Consider the following 19,128-nt stretch of genomic DNA (forward strand, 5'->3'; position numbering starts at 1 on the left):
GTTTGCTGATGACACTAGCCTGGTAGTAAAGGATGTTGTGTGCAACATTGGCTCAGTTTCAAATAGGGCAGTTCATGACATAAGTTCATGGCTTGTAGAAAATAAACTCTAAATCACATTAAGACTCGGTTTTTACAGTTTCTAGCACACAATTCAACAAAAACTGACTCAATTTCACAGAATGGGCATATAATTAGTGAAACTGAACAGTTCAAACTTCTAGTTGTTCAGATAGATAGTAAGCTGTCGTGAACAGTCCACACTCAGGATCTTGTTCAAAGACTTAATGCTTCCATTTTTACTATTCGAATGGTATCTGAAGTGAGTGATCGTTCGACATGAAAATTAGTCTACTTTGCATATGTCGTATTTTATTATATTTTGGGGTAACTCTTCCCATTATAAAAGGATAGTTTTGACTCAGAATGGGCGGTTCGGGCAATAAGTGGTGTAAGTTCACAAACCTTTTGTCAACCCATGTTGGGAGACTGGGTATTTTCCTACCTACCTACCTTCCTCCCTCTCTAGAAATCAAACCTGCATTTAGATTGGACTTACCTAACTCTTGTTGCAGAAAGGTGTGCAGTATACTGCTGCATCCATTTTCAATAAGGTACCAGCTTTCAACTTGAAACTGAAGAGTTTCCTCATCAGTCACTATTCCTATTCTGTCGAGGAGTTCCTTGAAAAATTAAGCTGATTCTTGTTGTGTTCTTGACTATGTTTAGTTAAACTTATGGATTGACTTTTTTCAGGTTCATAAGCATTTTATTTGGTTCGCAGAGAGAGAGAGAGAGAGAGAGAGAGAGAGAGAGAGAGAGAGGATACGAAAGTTTACATTTGGGTCTATTTCTGTTCTTCCTCTGTATGGTAATCAATGGTCTTTCACATTATTAGTTATCATATTACAATTTGAGAGACAGTAGTGCAAGATTATTCATTATATGTAAATTAGGGTGGAGAAGGAGAAAGGAAAGCAAAAGCAAGGAAATATTTATGTCTGTTGCATTTGGGGGTTTATATAGAATCAGCGGCGATGAGTGAAAATCTGTGCTGGACCGGGATTCAAACTGGGATCTGGACACAGTGTTTATAACAACTGCGTGGACTGTATCATCACCCTCTCAACTGACCTACATTCCCAACTAGCACTGCCTATCTGCAGTCCCTGTCGATGTCGTCCTTGCTCGCTACTCTTGATATCCCCACAGGAGGTTGAACATAATTGTGCATCTGCACTGAAGGTGGTGGATTGACTGCCCATCAAGGCGAATCAATTATGTGAATGCGTGCGTCACACATCACATCATGAAAGAGAGCCTCCTGGGATGTGGAGCGATTCAAGCTATAAGTAACATGCAGAAGACAGCCACTGCAAGTTACTTCAGTACATCAAACAAGCTAATGAGTACAACTAGCGCTCACCTATTTAGGAGGGTGTTCTCTTAATCCTTGAGCAGGTGCATGTAAGTATAAAGTACCCCAACCACAAATAACATTGTCTTCTTCCATTCGAGTGTTGTTTTAAAAGTGCAAGGTTGTACCTATTCCTTTGTTATTGCTTCAGCTAAGACAGTGATAAGGTGTGTTGTAATACATCCAAACGAGCAGCAATAATAGACAATAAACATCACGCTTGGTGAAAAAAAATTTATGATGCATGCACGAAAATGACCCACATTATGAGCTAGTAGCACAATCCCATGATGAGGCAGTCATCTACAAGGTACTTAGTAATCAAATAAGTGGCTGGCTGGGATCTGATGCAAACTGCTCTGTTTAATGCTTAGAGTTGGTCATTACTGGGGGTAACACTTGTATGCAACAACAGAGTAACATAATAGAAGTTCATTTATTACTGTTTAATTAAACAGTGATTTGGCTCATATAATGTATGTTTATTTCATAGTTGTTTAATTAAACTAAGATTAAAGTGTGATTTTGCTCATAAATGTTTACCTTGCTGACAAAGACAGATGTTCTTTAGATGTGTACAAAGTACACCACCTGCCTGCTTGTGTTATGAATCGCAGTGCGCCTGCTTGAGGGTTAAAGTTTTAATCGCCCCACTAAAAAACAAAGGTCCTTACCTTTATTGTGCATTTACAGGTACATGTCTGCACTCTAGCTACACATTCAAATCCCTGTTCTACAATACCATAGTATGCTGCTAGGGGAATTAAAACTGAATGACGCACTCCACATCCACTTCACCACTGTACTGTACTAGTTTGTTTTAGCTCATCTAGCAAGAAAAATGGTACAAGGATTTGACTCTGTACCAGGACTGTAAACATGTACCTGTAAACAAACAAAAAATTTATTATGTAACTATTTTATTTTCAAAGTAATAAAACTTTATGACAGGCCCCTCCACATGATTAGTTATGGAAGTTACATCTTGCATACACAGAGATAAATACTCTAAGGCATCACTTACCTCTTTCTTCACCTTTATTGGCTCATACACATCATCATCTTCAGAAATTTCCACTTTCTGCAAAAATTAATGTGTATTATATTAATGTAGCTTCATCCGTAAAACACACACACACACACACACACACACACACACACACACACACACACACACACTCACACTGAGAGATTCTATTCTTAATATTTTTTGTGTGATAAAGGCACAGTAAATGCAACTTCACAGAACTTATAAGGGGGTGGGATGGCAACAATGTGGAAATGCCGAAAGCACTATCATGCCTTTCATGACTTTTAAAACACCTTCCAGCAGTCTCAGACTTCAGCGGATCATATTATTCCGCCTTCCCTGTGTGCAGAATAAATCTTCCTGAAACACCTAACACAGGGACTATCTCGCTTGCGGAAGCTCCCACAATATGAACACCAACAATTCGTCCACATTCAGAGTCACTTAGCTCTGATGTATTGCACTCACATCTACACAGAACACTGTTCTGACCACAAAGTATTGAGAACATTGCACAGGTACTGTGTGTGGTCAGTTACAACAGCGGAACCTGCAGGCTCGGCTAGCACCTGCATTTACTGTATGTTCAAGCACACATTTCCTTTGGTGTTTTCTTATTTTTGTCCAACCCCTTTATATCCTACTAGTTCAAGCTTATAGGTGACACTGGTGGCTTTAACAATAATATCAGTCACAAGTTTTATCTGAAGCTCACTCACAAAGAATGTACGAAGTGCTGTGCTATAACTATATGCTTTCCATTTTACAGTGTGTTACAAACTATCCAGTGTCTAGTGACACAAATTTTGTTTCATAGCCAAACAGCTGCAATATGAAAGTACATCCTCCCCTCCTATTCCTCTAGCACTCCAAGTAAGAAGCAGTGAGATGGCAGTGATGGCAAACAGTACCTCTCAGAGTATTGAGGGCTTGTGAGCATGATGTGTCAGCCACACAAATACAGAATTGGCATGCCATTAAATTTTCTGGCGCAATCATCACAGGACATAAATGCCTGCCATTGCCAATGTCTACATAAGGAAATCAACTGTGGTATACCAGCACTTCACCATAACATAGACATCTACCAACACACTCCACAAGTGTGTGGCTGAGGATACTTTCTGTTATCTCGTATATTAGGATTTCTTCCCATTCCATTTATGTAAAGAGTGTGGGGAGAGTGACTGCTAAAATTCCTCTGTGCATAAGGTTATCAGCCTACCTTGTCCCCAAAGTTCCTACAAGACTTGTGTGTAGGCATCTATATAGTACATATCTGCATTCTTCACTTAATACTAGTTCTAGGAATTAGCAGAAATTGTCTCTAAGGTATCTCCTTCTCCCCATCCTCCTGAATTTAACGTCCATTAATTAACCTCCCTTTACCCATATGCTACAATTTAATGATTTGTGCTATTTTTGTCAGGTTATTGACAGTTTCAAAGAGAGCATCAGGCAATGACTGACAAACTGCGGAAAGTAACACAATAGAAGCTGAGTGGGTAGCTTTGAGAGCCGAAATGGTGAAGGCGGTAGAATAACAACTACACAACAGAAATCCTTGGGTAACACAAGATACAGAACCATTTTCTTTAATAGTACCAAATTCAATGGCATAATGTATAAACTAGAGGAAGGGTTTTCATGGGTCGTTATTGAACTTGCACCCTTGTCAAACTTTTCCTGAATGACGTTAAGAGAAGATTTTAATCGAAGAATGACAAACCATAAAAACGTAATATACTACAAACACTACAGAGGCATAAAGTGAGTTATTTATTTTTTAATGTGATCAGTGGCACTACTAGCATCCAGCTGTTGCAGACATCAGCATAATCTCTCGTATCACATTTAAGTAACTAACATCCATGCATCCAGCCACCCATCTCGCCCATCATCACTTCATATTCATACTCTCTGGGAATGGCTAAAGGACAAATTTAAGGATTTCAAACCATATTTCACTAGGGGTAATATAGATACCACCTACAGGAAAATTAAAGAGGAATTTGGAGAAAAGAGAAGCAGCTGTATGAACATTAAGAACTCCGATGGCAAACTAGTGCTAAGCAACGAAGGGAAAGGCAGAAGGAGTAAATAGAGGGTCTGTACTAGATTGATAGATTAAGGAAAGGCAAACCTACATTTCTAGCATTTGTAGACATAGAGAAAGCTTTTGACAATGTTGACTGGAATACTCCCTTTCTAATTCTGAAGGTGGCGGGGGTAAAATACAGGGAGCGAAAGGCTATTTACAATTTGTACAGAAACCAGATGGCAGTTATAAGAGTTGAGGGGCACGAAAGGGAAGCAGCAGTTGGGAAGGGAGTGAGACAGGGTTGTAGCCTGTCTCCAATGTTATTCAATCTGTATATTGAGCAAGCAGTGAAGGAAACAAAAGAAAAATTCGGAGTAGGTATTAAAATCCATGGAGAAGAAATAAAAACTTTGAGGTTCGCCGATGACATTGTAAATCTGTCAGACTTAGCAAAGGACTTGGAAGAGCAGCTGAACGGAATGGATAGTGTCTTGAAAGGAGGATATAAGATGAACATCAACAAAAGCAAAAAGAGGACAATGGAATGTAGTCAAATTAAGTCGGGTGATGCTGATGAAATTAGATTAGGAAATGAGACACTTAAAGTAGTAAAGGAGTTTTGCTATTTGGGGAGCAAAATAACTGATGATGGTCACAGCAGAGAGGATATAAAATGTAGACTAACAATGGCAAGGAGAGAGGATATAAAATGTAGACTAACAATGGCAAGGAAATCGTTTCTGAAGAAGAGAAATTTGTTAACATAAAGTATAGATTTAAGTGTCAGGAAGTCGTTTCTGAAAGTATTTGTATGGAGTGTAGCCATGTATGGAAGTCAAACATGGACGATAAATAGTTTGGACAAGAAGAGAATAGAAGCTTTCAAAACGTGGTGCTACAGAAGAATGCTGAAGATTAGATGGGTAGATCACATAACTAATGAGGAGGTATTGAATAGGATTGGGGGAAGAGGAGTTTGTGGCACAACTTGACAAGAAGAAGGGACCGGTTGGTAGGACATGTTCTGAGGCATCAAGGGATCACAAATTTAGCATTGGAGGGCAGCGTGGAGGGTAAAAATCGTAGAGGGCGACCAGGAGATGAATACACTAAGCAGATTCAGAAGGATGTAGGTTGCAGTAAGTACTGGGAGATGAAGAGGCTTGCACGGGATAGAGTAGCATGGAGAGCTGCATCAAACCAGTCTCAGGACTGAAGACCACAACAACAACAACAACAACAACAACAACTAGATTGATGAACTAGAAAGCAATATTATAGAAATGGAAACGGACATAGAGGAAATGGGATGGAAGGTATGATACTGCGGGAAGAATTTGACACGGTACTGAATGACCTAAGTCGAAACAACTGATAGCCTTTGAACAGCCAGCCATGACAATACTCCTCCATCTCGTGTGCAAGATGTACGAGTCAGGTGAAATACTCTTCAACTCCAAGAAGAATATAATAATTCCAATTCCATGGAAAGAATTTGTCAGCAGATGTAAAAATTACTAAACTATATGCTTTACAGATGAATGGGAAAACTGGTGAAAGCCTTTCTCAGAGAAGATTGGTTTGGATTCTGGAGAAATTTAGTGACACGCAAAGCAATACTGACCCTACAACGTATATTGAAAAACAGGTTAAGGTAAGATAAACCTATGTTTATAGCATTTGTAGACATGGAGAAAGCTGATTAAAACTGTGTGCCAGACCGAGACTCAAACTCAGGAACTTTGTCATTCGTGGGCAAGTGCTCTACCATCTGAGATACCCAAGCACGACTCACAACCCATCCTCACAGCTCTAATTCTGCCAGTACCTCGTCTCCTACCTTCCAAACTTCACAGAAGCTCTTCTTCCGCTGTAGAATGAAAATCTCGTTCTGGAAACATCCCCTAGGCTGTGGCTAAGCCATTTCTCTGCAATATCCTTTCTTCCAGGAGAGCTAGTTCTGCAAGGTTCGCAGAAGAGCTTCTGTGAAGTTTGGAAGGTAGCAAATGAGGTACTGGCAGCTGTGAGGACAGGTAGTGAGTCGTGCTTGGGTAGCTCAGATGGTACAGCACTTGCCCTGCGAAAGACAAAAGTCCCAAGTTCGAGTCTCGATCCGGCACACAGTTTTAATCTGCCAGGAAGTTTCATGTAAGAGCACACTCTGCTGCAGAGTGAAAATCTCATTATAGAGAAAGCTTTTGACAATGTTGACTGGAATACTCTTTTTCAAATTCTACAGGTGGTAGGGCTGAAATACAGGGAGCAAAAGACTATTTACACTATGTACAGAAATGAGACAGCATTGTAAGAGTTGAGGGTGATGAAAGGGAAGCAATGGAAGAAATAACAACTTTGAGATTTGTTAATGACATTGTAATTCTGTCAAGACAGCAAAGGACTTGGAAGAGCAGTTGAACGGAATGGACAGTGTCTTGAAAGGAGGATACAAGGTGAACATCAACAAAAGCAAAACAAGGATAATGGAATGTAGTCGAATTAAGTTGGGTGATGCTGAGGGAATTAGATTAGGAAACGAGATACTTAAAGTAGTAGATGAGTTTTTCTATTTGGGGAGCAAAATAACTGATGATGGTCGAAGTAGAGAGGATAAAAAATGTAGACTGAAGAAAAGAGTTTCAGAAGAAGAGAAATTTGTTAACATATAGTATATATTTGTGTGTCAGGAAGTCTTTTCTGAAGGTATTTGTATGGAGTGTAGCCAAGTATGGAAGTAAAGCATGGATGACAAACAGTTTAGACAAGAAGGGAATCAAAGCTTTTGAAAGATGCTGAAGATTAGATTAATACATCATGTAATTAATGAGGTGGTACAGAATATAATAGAGGAGACAAGAAATACGTGGCACAACCTGACTAGAAGATCGGATCGGTTAGCAGGACACATTATGAGACATCAAGGGATCACCAATTTAGTATTGGAGGGAAGTGTGGTTGGTTGCTTTGTGGGATTGAAGGGACCAGACTACTAGCACCATAGGTCCCTTTTTCCACGAACTTGAAACACTCACGAAGAATAAGAACAAACAATGGAGATGACAAGAGACGACACAGGACAAGAAAGACACAGACGGAGACCAGCAAAAAGGAATTAAAATCACACCGAGTGTGACAGTGGTTGGCTGACCATAGAAACAAAAAAGGAAAAGCCAACCACCAGGAAACGCACTAAAAATCCGTCTAAAATCGTAGGCCAAAGGCCAGACTCAAAACAAAAAAGGAGAAACACTTAGATCAATTGACAAAAACCCCCTGCATGAATAAAACTCTAAACTAAATCGGCCATCGCAATGTCATCTGATAAAAGTGCAGGAAGCGTATCAAGCACCGCAAACGTCTGCCTGAGCGGAGTTAAAAGCAGGCAGTCCAACAAGATGTGGGCCACCGTCAAAGCTGACCCACAGTGACATAAAGGTGGGTCCTCGCAGCGCAATAAATAGCTGTGTGTCATCGAAGTGTGGCCAATGCACAGCTGGCAGAGGACAACATAGTCCTTGTGAGAGACCCGCAAGGAGGAGCGCCACGCACCGGTAGCCTCCTTGATGGCCCTAAGTTTGTTGGGTGAAGGAAGGGCAAGCCATTCTTCACCCCAGGTGCAAAGTACCTTCTGCCACAAAACTGACCTAAGGTCACTCTCTGAAAGGCCAATTTCCAAGGATGGTGCACTGACAGCCTGTTTGGCCAGCGTGTCAACACGTTCATTTTCCGGGATGCTGACATGACACGGGGTCCACACAAAGACCACAGAGCGGTCGCAACGGGCAAGAGTATGGAGGGACTCCTGGATAGCCATCACCAGATGAGAGCGAAGGAAACACTGATCGATAGCTCGTAAACTGCTCAGGGAGTCACTACAGATAACGAAGGACTCACCTGAGCAGGAGCGGATACACTCTAGGGCGCGAGAGATGGCGACCAGCTTGGCAGTGAAAACACTGCAGCCAGTTGGCAATGAGTGTTGTTCATAATGATCCCCTAGAGTAAGAGCATAACCAACACGACCAGCAACTATAGAACCGTCAGTATAGACAACGTCAGAGCCTTGAGATGCGGCAAGGATTGAAACAAAGCGGCGACGGAGGGCCCCAGGAGGGACTGAGTCCTTTGGGCCCTGTGCCAAATCGAGCCGAAGGCACGGGTGGGGCACATGCCATGGGGATATATGCAGATGGGCTCAAAAAAGAGGTGGAAGAGGGAAAACCTCAAGCCCAGAGAGGAGAGCTCTGACGCGAACCGCAATTGTACACCCTGAGCAGGGCCGCCATTCGGAAGATTGACGACCGACTGAGGGAACAGGAGACGAGTTGGATCCCGCTGTGCAGGATGGGGTCCAGCAACTGCAATGCGGAAGGGGATGTCAAACCATGAGCCAGGCTCCCATAATCTACATAGGACTGAATTAACACCTGGTACAGCTGTAGAAGGGCAGACCGATCAGCACCCCAGCTGGTGTGACACAAGTAACGGAGAGTGTTAAGGTGCCGCCAGTCTTTTTAACCTGCTGAATATGAGGGAACCAAGTCAACCGGGTATCCAAAAACCAATCCCAAAAACTGATGTGTCTCCACCACAGCAAGAGGTTCGTCGTCAAGATAAAGCTGTGGAACAGGGTGAACAGTGCGTCACCAGCAGAAATGCGTAATGCAGGTCTTGGCAGCCAAAAACTGGAAGCTGTGCGCTACAGCCCAAGACTGTGCCTTGCGGATAGTGCCCTGCAGTTGCCATTCAGCGGCTACAGTATAGGCAGAAGTCGTCAGCATACAAGGAAGCTGAGTCAGACGTTCCCACTGCCGCAGTGAGCCCATTAATTGCAATTAAAAAGAGGCAGACACTTAAGACACATCATTGTGGTACCCCATTCTCCTGAACTCAGGAGGAACTATGGGAGGCCGCAACTTGCATGTGGAAGGAATGATGCAACAGAAAATTTTGTATGAAAATCTGGAGTGGACCCCAAAGACCCCAACCATGAAGCATAGAGAGGATGTGATGTCGCCACGTCATATAGTATGCCTTCCGCATGTCAATAAAGACGGCGACCAGATGCTGACGGCTGGCAAAGGCCATACGGATGTCAGACTCGGGCACACCAGATTATCAGCAACAGAGCAGCCCTTACGGAACTCACCCTGAGACGCAGCCAGAAGGCCCCGAGACTCAAGTAGCCAACATAACCTCCGGCTCACCATGCATTCAAGCAACTTACAAAGAACGTTGGTGAGGCTAATGGGGCGGTTTCTGTCCACCTCCAGTGGGTTCTTGTCAGGTTTCAACACAGGGATTACGATGCTTTCCCGCCATTGCGACGGAAACTCACCCTCAACCCAGATATGGTTGAAAAGGTCTAGGAGGCATCACTGGCAGTCCACTGAGAGGTGTTTGAGCATCTGACAGTGGATGCGATCTGGCCCGGGAGCCGTATCAAGGCAAGCGGCTAGGGCACTTTGGAATTCCCACTCACTGAATGGAGCATTGTACGATTCAGGGTGGCGGGTGTGAAATGAAATGCTCCGATGTTCCAACCGCTCTTTCAGGGAGCGGAAGGCCAATGGGTAATTCGCAGAAGTGGAACTCTCAGCAAAATGCTCTGCTAAGCGGTTTGCAATTGCGTCAGAGTCAGTACAGACTGCTCCAATCAGTGAAAGCGCAGGTATGCTGATGGGGGTCCGATAGCCATAGAGTCGCCTGATCTTAGCCCAAACCTGCGATGGAGAGGTACGGAGACCAATAGTGGAGAGATACCTTTCCCAGCACTCCTGCTTACATTGATGAATGAGGCGGTGGGCTCGCACATGGAGCCGTTTAAAGGCGATGAGGTGTTCCAATGAGGGATGTCACTTGGGACGCTGGAGCGCCCACCTGCGATCTTTAATTGCCTCAGTGACCTCAGGATGACCAACAGGGCACAGTCCTCTGCTGAGGGGACCCAGAAGAACAGAGAATGGCATATTCTGCGGCAGTAATGATGCCGGTGGTGATCGAGTGAACCACCACATCAATGGCATCACTGGAAAGAGGCTCAATAGTGGCAGTGGAAGAGAACAAGTCCCAGTCAGCCTTATTCATAGCCCATCTGCAGGGGTGCCCAGAAGAGTGATGCTGTGGCAGTGACAGAAAGATCAGAAAGTTGTCACTACCATTCAAATCACCATGCAGACTCCATTGGACAGATGGTAATAGGCTAGGGCTGCAGATCGAAAGGTCGATGGCTGACTACATGCCATGCGCCACATTGAAATGTGTGAAGGCACCAGTATTTAAAAGAGAAAGGTCGAGCTGTGACAATACTTGCTTAACGATGCTGCCTTGGCCTGTTTCCACTGATCCACTCCACAGAGGGTTATGAGCGTTGAAGTCGCCCAGTAACAAAAAAGGTGGCGGCAATTGGTCTATCAGTGCAGCCAGGACATGCTGCGGGACATCACCATCCGGTGGAAGGTAGAGACTGCAGTCAGTAACAGCCTGAGGCGTCCACACCCAAACAGCGACAGCATCTAAAAGTGTTTGTAGAGGGACAGACTTGCTGTAAAGAGAGCGAAGGACGTAGATGCAGGCGCCACCAGCTACCCTCTCATAAGCTGCCCGGTTCTTAAAATAACCACGACAGCCACGGAGAACAAGATTTCGCATCGCCAGAAACCAAGTTTCCTGAAGAGCAATGCAGAGGAAAGGGTGAAAGCTGAGAAGTTGTCAGAGCTCAGCAAGATGTTGGAAAAAACCGCTACAGTTCCACTGGCGGATGACATTGTCCATGGCCGAGAAAGGTGTGAAGGGACCGAGGAGGCAGATTATGCCACTGGGTCACCTGGTGCCACCGACTGAGTACTGACGGGAGCGACATCCATCATGTCTGAGGGACCGGCGAGATCTAGGTACTCAGCGGATGCCAGAATATCCACTGCGTCCTCAGATGCAGAGCTTATAGGTAGCAGTGGAGTGGGTGCCACTCCACTTGGTCTTGGGAGTCTTTGATTTCGATTTCTCACACTGTTCCTTTGGTTGCCCTTGGTGGGAGGGCTTCTTTGATTCAGTCTCTGGGACTGAAGAGGAGCGCGAAGCCCTACGACCAGCTACCTGGGGCTTCTTCAGCCCCTGGCGAGTGTCTGGTTTGCCACTTGTAGGAACCTCGGAAGGGAGTGACCCAAGGGATCCGAAGCCAAAGAAGACTTACGCTTCTCCGGCTTAGAAGTGGGGACTGATGCCCCAATGGTTGAGGGGGTGCTGTTCCTGAGGTAGGTGGTGTGGGAGCAACAGGGAGGGAAGTGCCACCCACCATTAAGGGGGCAGGTGTGGTCCTTCGGCTCTGAGAGCTGACTGTATGTGGTGCAACGGATGGAGCTGTAACAGGAGTGACAGTGGTGGCATAAGACAAGGCCATGTGCACGGGATGAAGCTGTTCAAATTTCTGTTTAGCCTCAGTGTAGGTCAGTCGGCACAGGGTCTTGTATTCCATTATTTTTCGTTCCTTCTGTAGAATCTTCCAGTCCGGCGAGCAAGGGGGATGGTGCTATCCGCAGTTGACACAGATGGGAGGTGGGGCACATGGAGTATCGGGATGGGATGGATGACCACAATCGCGACATATGAGGCTGCAAGCACAGCGGGAAGACAAATGGCGGAACTTCCAACACTTGAAGCACCGAGGAGGGGGAGGGATATATGGCTTGACATCACAGCAGTAGACCATCACCTTCACCTTCTCGGGTAATGTGTCACTCTCGAAGGCCAAGATGAATGCACCGGTGGCAACCTCATTAGCCCTCGGACCCTGGTGGACATGCAGGATGAAATGGACACCTCGCCGCTCTAAATTGGCGCGCAGCTTGTCATCGGACTGTAAAAGAAGGTCCCTGTGGAAGATAATGCCCTGGACCATATTTAAGCTTTTGTGCAGCGTGATAGAAACAGAAATATCTCCCGGCTTCTGCTCGTGGCTGGGCAGAGGATGTTGTTTTTATCAAGACTGACCCAGACCGCATTTTAGACAAGCCCTCCACCTCCCCGAACTTGTCCTCTAAATGCTCTACAAAGAACTGAGGCTTCATTGACACAAAGGATTCCCCATCAGCTCTTGTACAGACTAAATACCAGGGCAAATACATCTCACTGTCATTCTTAGCTTTTCGTTCCTCCCATGGTGTGGCCAGGGAGGGAAACGATTTGGGGTCATACATGTTTGCATTAAAGTGAGCCCTCTAACGCTTAGAGACTCCTGGTGGTTGGCCACCAGCAAGAGAAGATGTGCCATGCTTCACTGCGTGTCATCTGCCCTGATGCCACCTCTTCCGACTAAGGGCCCTCCCCACGGGCACCACCCAGGCACAGCAAGGGCCACCTGGCAGGATGGCCATTGCTGGGAGTCCCGATGCCCCAGGGAGATGGGCATCTACTCCTTGGCATAAATGGGGAGTTAACGGCGCAGGCATCAGTAGAATGATCCCTGTGTTGTCAGGGGGCTACAATCAACAGGGTACATGGTGGCCCCACCACAATGGACTGGCTACCATGCTGGATATTAGGTGGCAAGTGCTCCACAGTCGTCATCAGCACAAAAAGCGACACTGCAGAGTGCATGGCAGAAATTGCACCCAGAAATGTATCCTCGCCCAAGAGATGCAGAGCAAGCAAGACTGCAATGCATCGACAAATAAGCTGGCTACAGGTTTCAATGTATGATGGACACAACGCACCAAGTAAGGCGCCCTTCCCCAATTGGCTCATTCTTCAGAATAATTTTGAAATAGCGTGGTCAAACCCTAGAGGGGACTACCACATAAGGGCCGAAACATTTGAGTCTCCTTTTAGTCGCCTCTTATGACAGGCAGGAATACCGCGGACCTATTCTTACACCCAAACCTGCAGGGGGAAGGGAAGTGTGGGAGGGAAAAAATCGTAGAGGGTGACCAAGAGATGAAAACAGGAAGCATCTTCAGAATTATTTAAGTTGCAGTAGTTATTCAGAGTCGAAGAGGCTTGCACAGGATAGAGTAGCATGGAGAGCCGTGTCAAACCAGTCTTCAATGCGAAGACCAAACAACAACTACAACAACCATCATAACTGTTTTTTCAGCTCTACTCTGCACTCTGATCAATTTGTTGTTTTTGAGTCTGTCTTAATAATTCTCATCATGCATTTATCGACTACCTGCTGCAAAATCTTCAGTTTATGAATAGTTTTCACACTGAAGTCCGTGAAACCATCATAGTTGAAAGAGGCCTCTATGGTGAATAATTCCTATACCGTATAACACAGGGGCTTTTTGAAAAATAGGTACGGATGCTGTCTGTTGTGCGGAGGAGTGGGGGTAGCAGAGTGGTTTCAGAACAGTTGTATAACATGGCTCAGTACGAGTATGGCAGTTCTGTGGAAAAGTTACTGAACTGTCTGCATGTAAAGACAAAATGGTCACCATAGTAAAAAAATGTCCTGCTGCCTGTTTTCTTTGTGTGAGAAATGTGGAAACTGTCGACATCCATAGTGAATTTTGCATAGTATACAAGGAGAATATCATGAGTGATATTGCTGTAAGAAAGTGGTACAGATTGCTTCAGCTTGGATGGATGTCCATAATGGAAAAAGTAGTGGACAACCATCTACTGTAACAAACGAACTTGATGCAAATGTAAAAGACAGAATTTGAGAAAACTTTTGGTACACTGTTGCAGAATTACCAGTCACTTTTCTTCAGGTATCACAGACGGAGATTTACAAACTCGTGACTGATAATCCTGGTTAACACAAATTTTGTGCACGACGGGTCCAAAAGCTTCTGACTGATCACCACAAAATGAAGAGTCTGGGAGCCGCCGTAATGTTTCTGATGTGGTATGATGCAGGAGGAGACAAACTCCTCAATCACACTGTGACAGGATATGGAACATAGTTTGCATACGTCAACTTGGATACAAAAATCCAATGACTGGAGTGGGACATTTAAAATGCCACCAAACATACTCTGCTAGACAGCTGGTGACAAATGCTTTTTGCAAAGAAAAGGAGTACTTGCTCTTTTTTAAAAAAAAGAGCAGCACTACTATAAATTTCAAAAGTTACTGTGAAACCATAAATGATCTCAGTATAGCCACAGAAGTTGAGTTCTGGCATTGTTTTTGCACATGATAACACTAGTGCACATGCTGCCATTGTACACAAACAGTTTCAACTGGGAATTTTTTTATCCAATGATTTAAAACTGTTCATGGAGATAAAGAAATGGCTATACTCACTTCAGTCTCAAGATCATCATGAGTTAAAGGAATGTGTCAAAGCACGCCTTGGCTTGCAGAATTCTACAATGAGGGCACTGATAAACTTGTTTCTTGATTTGACGGCTGCCTCTATGAATTATGTACAAAAACAGTAGCCAGCTGTATATCCAAGTAGAATATAATTTAAAAAATCTCTCATAGTACTGGCTTTTTCTTATACATTAATGGAACTTACTATTAGAACAGCCAACTTGATGCAATGAAATCTTAATTGAAATTCATTTAGGCCATTGCCACCAATGATGTTTATGAGGTGTAGTTCCGCCAGTACTCCCCGAAATGTATGTACTTCACAAATTTTAAATATGGATCATTCAAGATTTCATACTGTCTTAACTATTCACTGAGACCTTGTTCCTTTATGTGAGATATTAGACAGCATTCAGTAGTGTGTATACAATTTTGACCCTGAAGGAATGTTGCCATGAATAATGATATCCCCAAAGTGTAGAGTTCATGAGAAAACTTTGCCTGGTACAGACAATGCTGGGTGAAAACCTGAAGATAGGAGAGCATTAATAGAAATATTAACCATGCTAAAACAAAAAATCATTGCCATGTAACTGACTGTTGAGATTTGTGTGTCACACAATAAATTTAACTGCAACTGTTTCAACCAAACATTTATAGTAGAGCTGACAGGTAATCCATAATGTCTACTTACGGATGACAATATTCATGTATGCCCCAGGGCAGTGTGTTAGAACACTTGCTGTTCATGTTACATATTAATAACTATGCAGACAATATTAATAGTAACCTCAAACATTTTGCAGATGAGGCAGTTATCTATAACGAAGCACTGTCTGAAAATAGCTGTACAATTTTCAGTCAGATCATGATAAGTTTTCATGATGATGTATAGATTGGTAATTTGACTTAAATGTTCAGAAAAATAAAATTGAGCTCTTCGCAAAAAAAAAGAAAAATTAATAATAATAATAATAATAATAATAATAATAATAATAATAATAATAATAATAATAATAATAATAATAATAATCTACACTAACAATATCAATGAGTCACAACTGGAATCAATCAACTCTCACACAGGTTCAGTCTTATTTGACACAGACGTCACATTTCGGTTCACTGGCAGAATACTAGGAAACCTTAATCTGTCTATAATGACTACTTACAAAACACCCACACAAGGATATTGCTGAAGTATGTGGGACATGTACCAAACATTACTAACATGGGATATCCAATATACCAGTACACAAAGAAGAACAACATCGATCATCATAGGCTCATTTGAGCACTAGGATAGCATCACAGAGATTCTGAAAAACCTGAACTGGAGGACACTTGAAGATAGACATCAATTGCTCAGTGAGTGCAAATAAGTTTCAAGAAGCATCTTTATGTGAGGAAACTTTGAATATACACAGCCCTCCTAAGTACTGCTCCCATATGGATCATAAAGACAAGATTAGACAGCTCGCATCTCACATATACACTGTTAAGCAATCAATCTTGTTGTGTGAACGGAATGGGATTGAGAACTAACAAATGGAACATTTGGGAGGTACCCTCTGCCATTCACTTCGGAGTGTTTTTCAGTGTATAGTTGCAGATGCAGAAGTAGGTATCAAGCCACCGTGATCTGTCTTGGAAGCGCAACTACAAGCTCATTACTATACTCCGGCAGCTATATGGGAACTGGAACAGTTTTTTTTTAGAATGATATAAATCCCATTAACCCTTGTGTGGCTACAGCAAAGAGTTATCAACAATCTTCTTGTACCTAGATGGTCACAATTGCAACTATCTGTCATGCTGGTAAAAATTTATGTTCTTTATTTGATGTCACCATCGATCATCGAGTGAGTGCAAGTTACTGTGTTCCCTCTAAAATGCACGAGTTATCTAGTGTGTGGGTTGGTACTTTACCAGACTGAAGAGGGTGATAGTACATGCATTGGAGCAGATGCCAATCTCATTGCAGAAACACAAGTGTTGTGCTGTAGTTTGGGTCTTCTCTAAATCGTCTATAGAACCATAGAGAAGTTCCATCAACATTTCTTGTACCTGTCTGTCATCTGAGAATTACAATGTGTGTTAATAAATATGTTTTAACCAGCTGTGCACTGTCTTTTTCAGTACAAAAAGCTTATACAGTAAAGAAGCCATTTAATAAACAAATATTTAGGCATAGTTGATTAAGAGACACCGTTCAGGTTTAGCTTAGAGAGAAAATCATAATCATTCTAGCTCGAGAAACAAAAAAAAGAGGAACAACTGCACTTTAGAGTTAAGAAAAAAAGCTCTTACTCTAGAATAGTAGTTTGTGACATTCAAATACAAATAAGGAGGAATTTATTAAAAATTAGGAGTTTTGGGATGGAGGGGAAGTTTATAACTGGCAAAATGTGACACCCAACATTATCCCTTTTCTTATTAGCCTCAACATGTACCATCAGTTATTCTCTCTTTTAGCACTGATACAATGTAAAAATAGCACTATTTAATCAAAAACTCTGTGTAAAATATTAGCACGTACAGGCAAGAATAACTGATAACACTTACATTTCCTTCTTCAATATAGAAGTCTTCACTTTCTGGTTGCTCATATGGGTCAGCTGGTATCTGCAAGTAAGAAGACATGATGAGTACACTCAGATACACATTCATGGAGAAAAGTAAAATTGTCCAGTCACATTAACATGACCACCTGTCAAAAGCCTGTCTGACTAGTGTGAGACATGTAGGAAGAGAGTCAATGAGGTTCTGGAAGGTACTGGCAGGGGTGTGGATCCATTCCAGCTCCATGAACAGCTGCATTAGGTTTCCCAGTTGAGGATCCATGGTGCAAACAGTCCGATAAAGGTCATCCCACAGATCCACGATTGGCTTTAAATCTGGGGAGTTTGGTGGCCAGGGGACTACAGTACACTCATCCTTATGCTCTTCAAACTACACACATACTCTGTGAGCTGTGTGACATGATGCATTGTCCTGCTGGTAGATGCCATTGTGTCAAAGAAAAACAAACTGGATGTAGGGATGGACATGGTGCCCAAGGATAGATGCATACTTGTGTTGATCTATTGTGCCTTCCAGAATTACGAGATCACCAAGATAAGACCACAAAAACATTTCCTAGACTATAATGCTCTGTCCTTCCTTCAGCCTGCACCCTTCCGGAAATTGCTGCAGGTGTTTGCTTTCAGTCTGAGGAGCATAAAATGTGATTCATCTGAAAAGGCCACCTATCGCCACTCACTCAGTGGATGTGTAGCTGCAGTACTGGAATGCAAATTCCAGCCTTTGTTGCCAGTGAACAGCAGGCATCACGGGCGGATGAACCATGTGCCTGCTGCAGAGGCCCATATGAAGCAAAGTTCACTGAACAGACACTGATGGTAGCCCCTCAGTTCATCTGGGCAAACTGTACACATCTCTGCAGCCATCAGTCACAACTCTCACCTCTGGTCTTTGGTGCACCACAGTTGCATCAGCAATCGTATTGGATAGCGTCATTTTGCCATGGGTGGTATACTTTAACCATAGCAGCACACAAACTGTATACAAACTTAACCGTTTTGGAAATGCTTCCACCCTTGGATGGTTGGTTTAAAGGAGAGGGGAAGGGACCTAACTGTGAAGCCATCAGTCCCTTGTTCTCTGTAAAAGAATTAGAGAAGGGAAAAAAGAAAAGAAAGGAGACGTACAGAACAATAGCTCGAGAATGGAAGAACCAGAAGAACGACAGGAGGACAACCAACACTACTACGGACAAAACAGGAAAAGAAAACTGCACAGAGAAGTAAGAAACAGGTTGTTGTTGTTGTTGTTGTTGTTGTGGTCTTCAGTCCTGAGACTGGTTTGATGCAGCTCTCCATGCTACTCTATCCTGTGCAAGCTTTTTCATCTCCCAGTACCTACTGCAACCTACATCCTTCTGAATCTGCTTAGTGTATTCACCTCTCGGTCTCCCTCTACGATTTTTACCCTCCACGCTGCCCTCCAATACTAAATTGGTAATCCCTTGATGCCTCAGAACATGTCCTACCAACCGATCCCTTCTTCTGGTCAAGTTGTGCCACAAACTTCTCTTCTCCCCAATCCTATTCAATACTTCCTCATTAGTTATGTGATCTATCCATCTAATCTTCAGCATTCTTCTGTAGCACCACATTTCGAAAGCTTCTATTCTCTTCTTGTCCAAACTATTTATCGTCCATGTTTCACTTCCATACATGGCTACACTCCATAAGAATACTTTCAGAAATGACTTCCTGACACTTAAATCAATACTGGATGTTAACAAATTCCTCTTCTTCAGAAACGGTTTCCTTGCCATTGCCAGCCTACATTTTATATCCTCTCTATTTCGACCATCATC

General features: G+C 43.2%; 1 protein-coding gene across 3 annotated transcripts in view; it reads right to left on the bottom strand.

Annotated features, from left to right (window-relative positions):
* The window catches only part of LOC124717253 (zinc finger protein 583-like), a 168,679-nt gene that overhangs the window by 108,288 nt on the left and 41,263 nt on the right, over nucleotides 1-19,128 (bottom strand). For 2 of the 3 annotated variants that reach the window (XM_047244057.1, XM_047244055.1), the window contains exons 3-4: nucleotides 17,310-17,369; nucleotides 2,441-2,497 (exon numbers count right to left, since the gene is read on the bottom strand). In XM_047244057.1, the coding sequence (XP_047100013.1) occupies nucleotides 2,441-2,497; nucleotides 17,310-17,369 (117 nt within the window). The remainder of the gene's footprint in view (nucleotides 1-2,440; nucleotides 2,498-17,309; nucleotides 17,370-19,128) is intronic. The other variant, XM_047244056.1, reaches the window with a different exon arrangement.

This window comes from Schistocerca piceifrons, chromosome 9 (genome assembly GCF_021461385.2).
Source record: "Schistocerca piceifrons isolate TAMUIC-IGC-003096 chromosome 9, iqSchPice1.1, whole genome shotgun sequence".
Lineage (NCBI taxonomy): Eukaryota > Metazoa > Arthropoda > Insecta > Orthoptera > Acrididae > Schistocerca > Schistocerca piceifrons.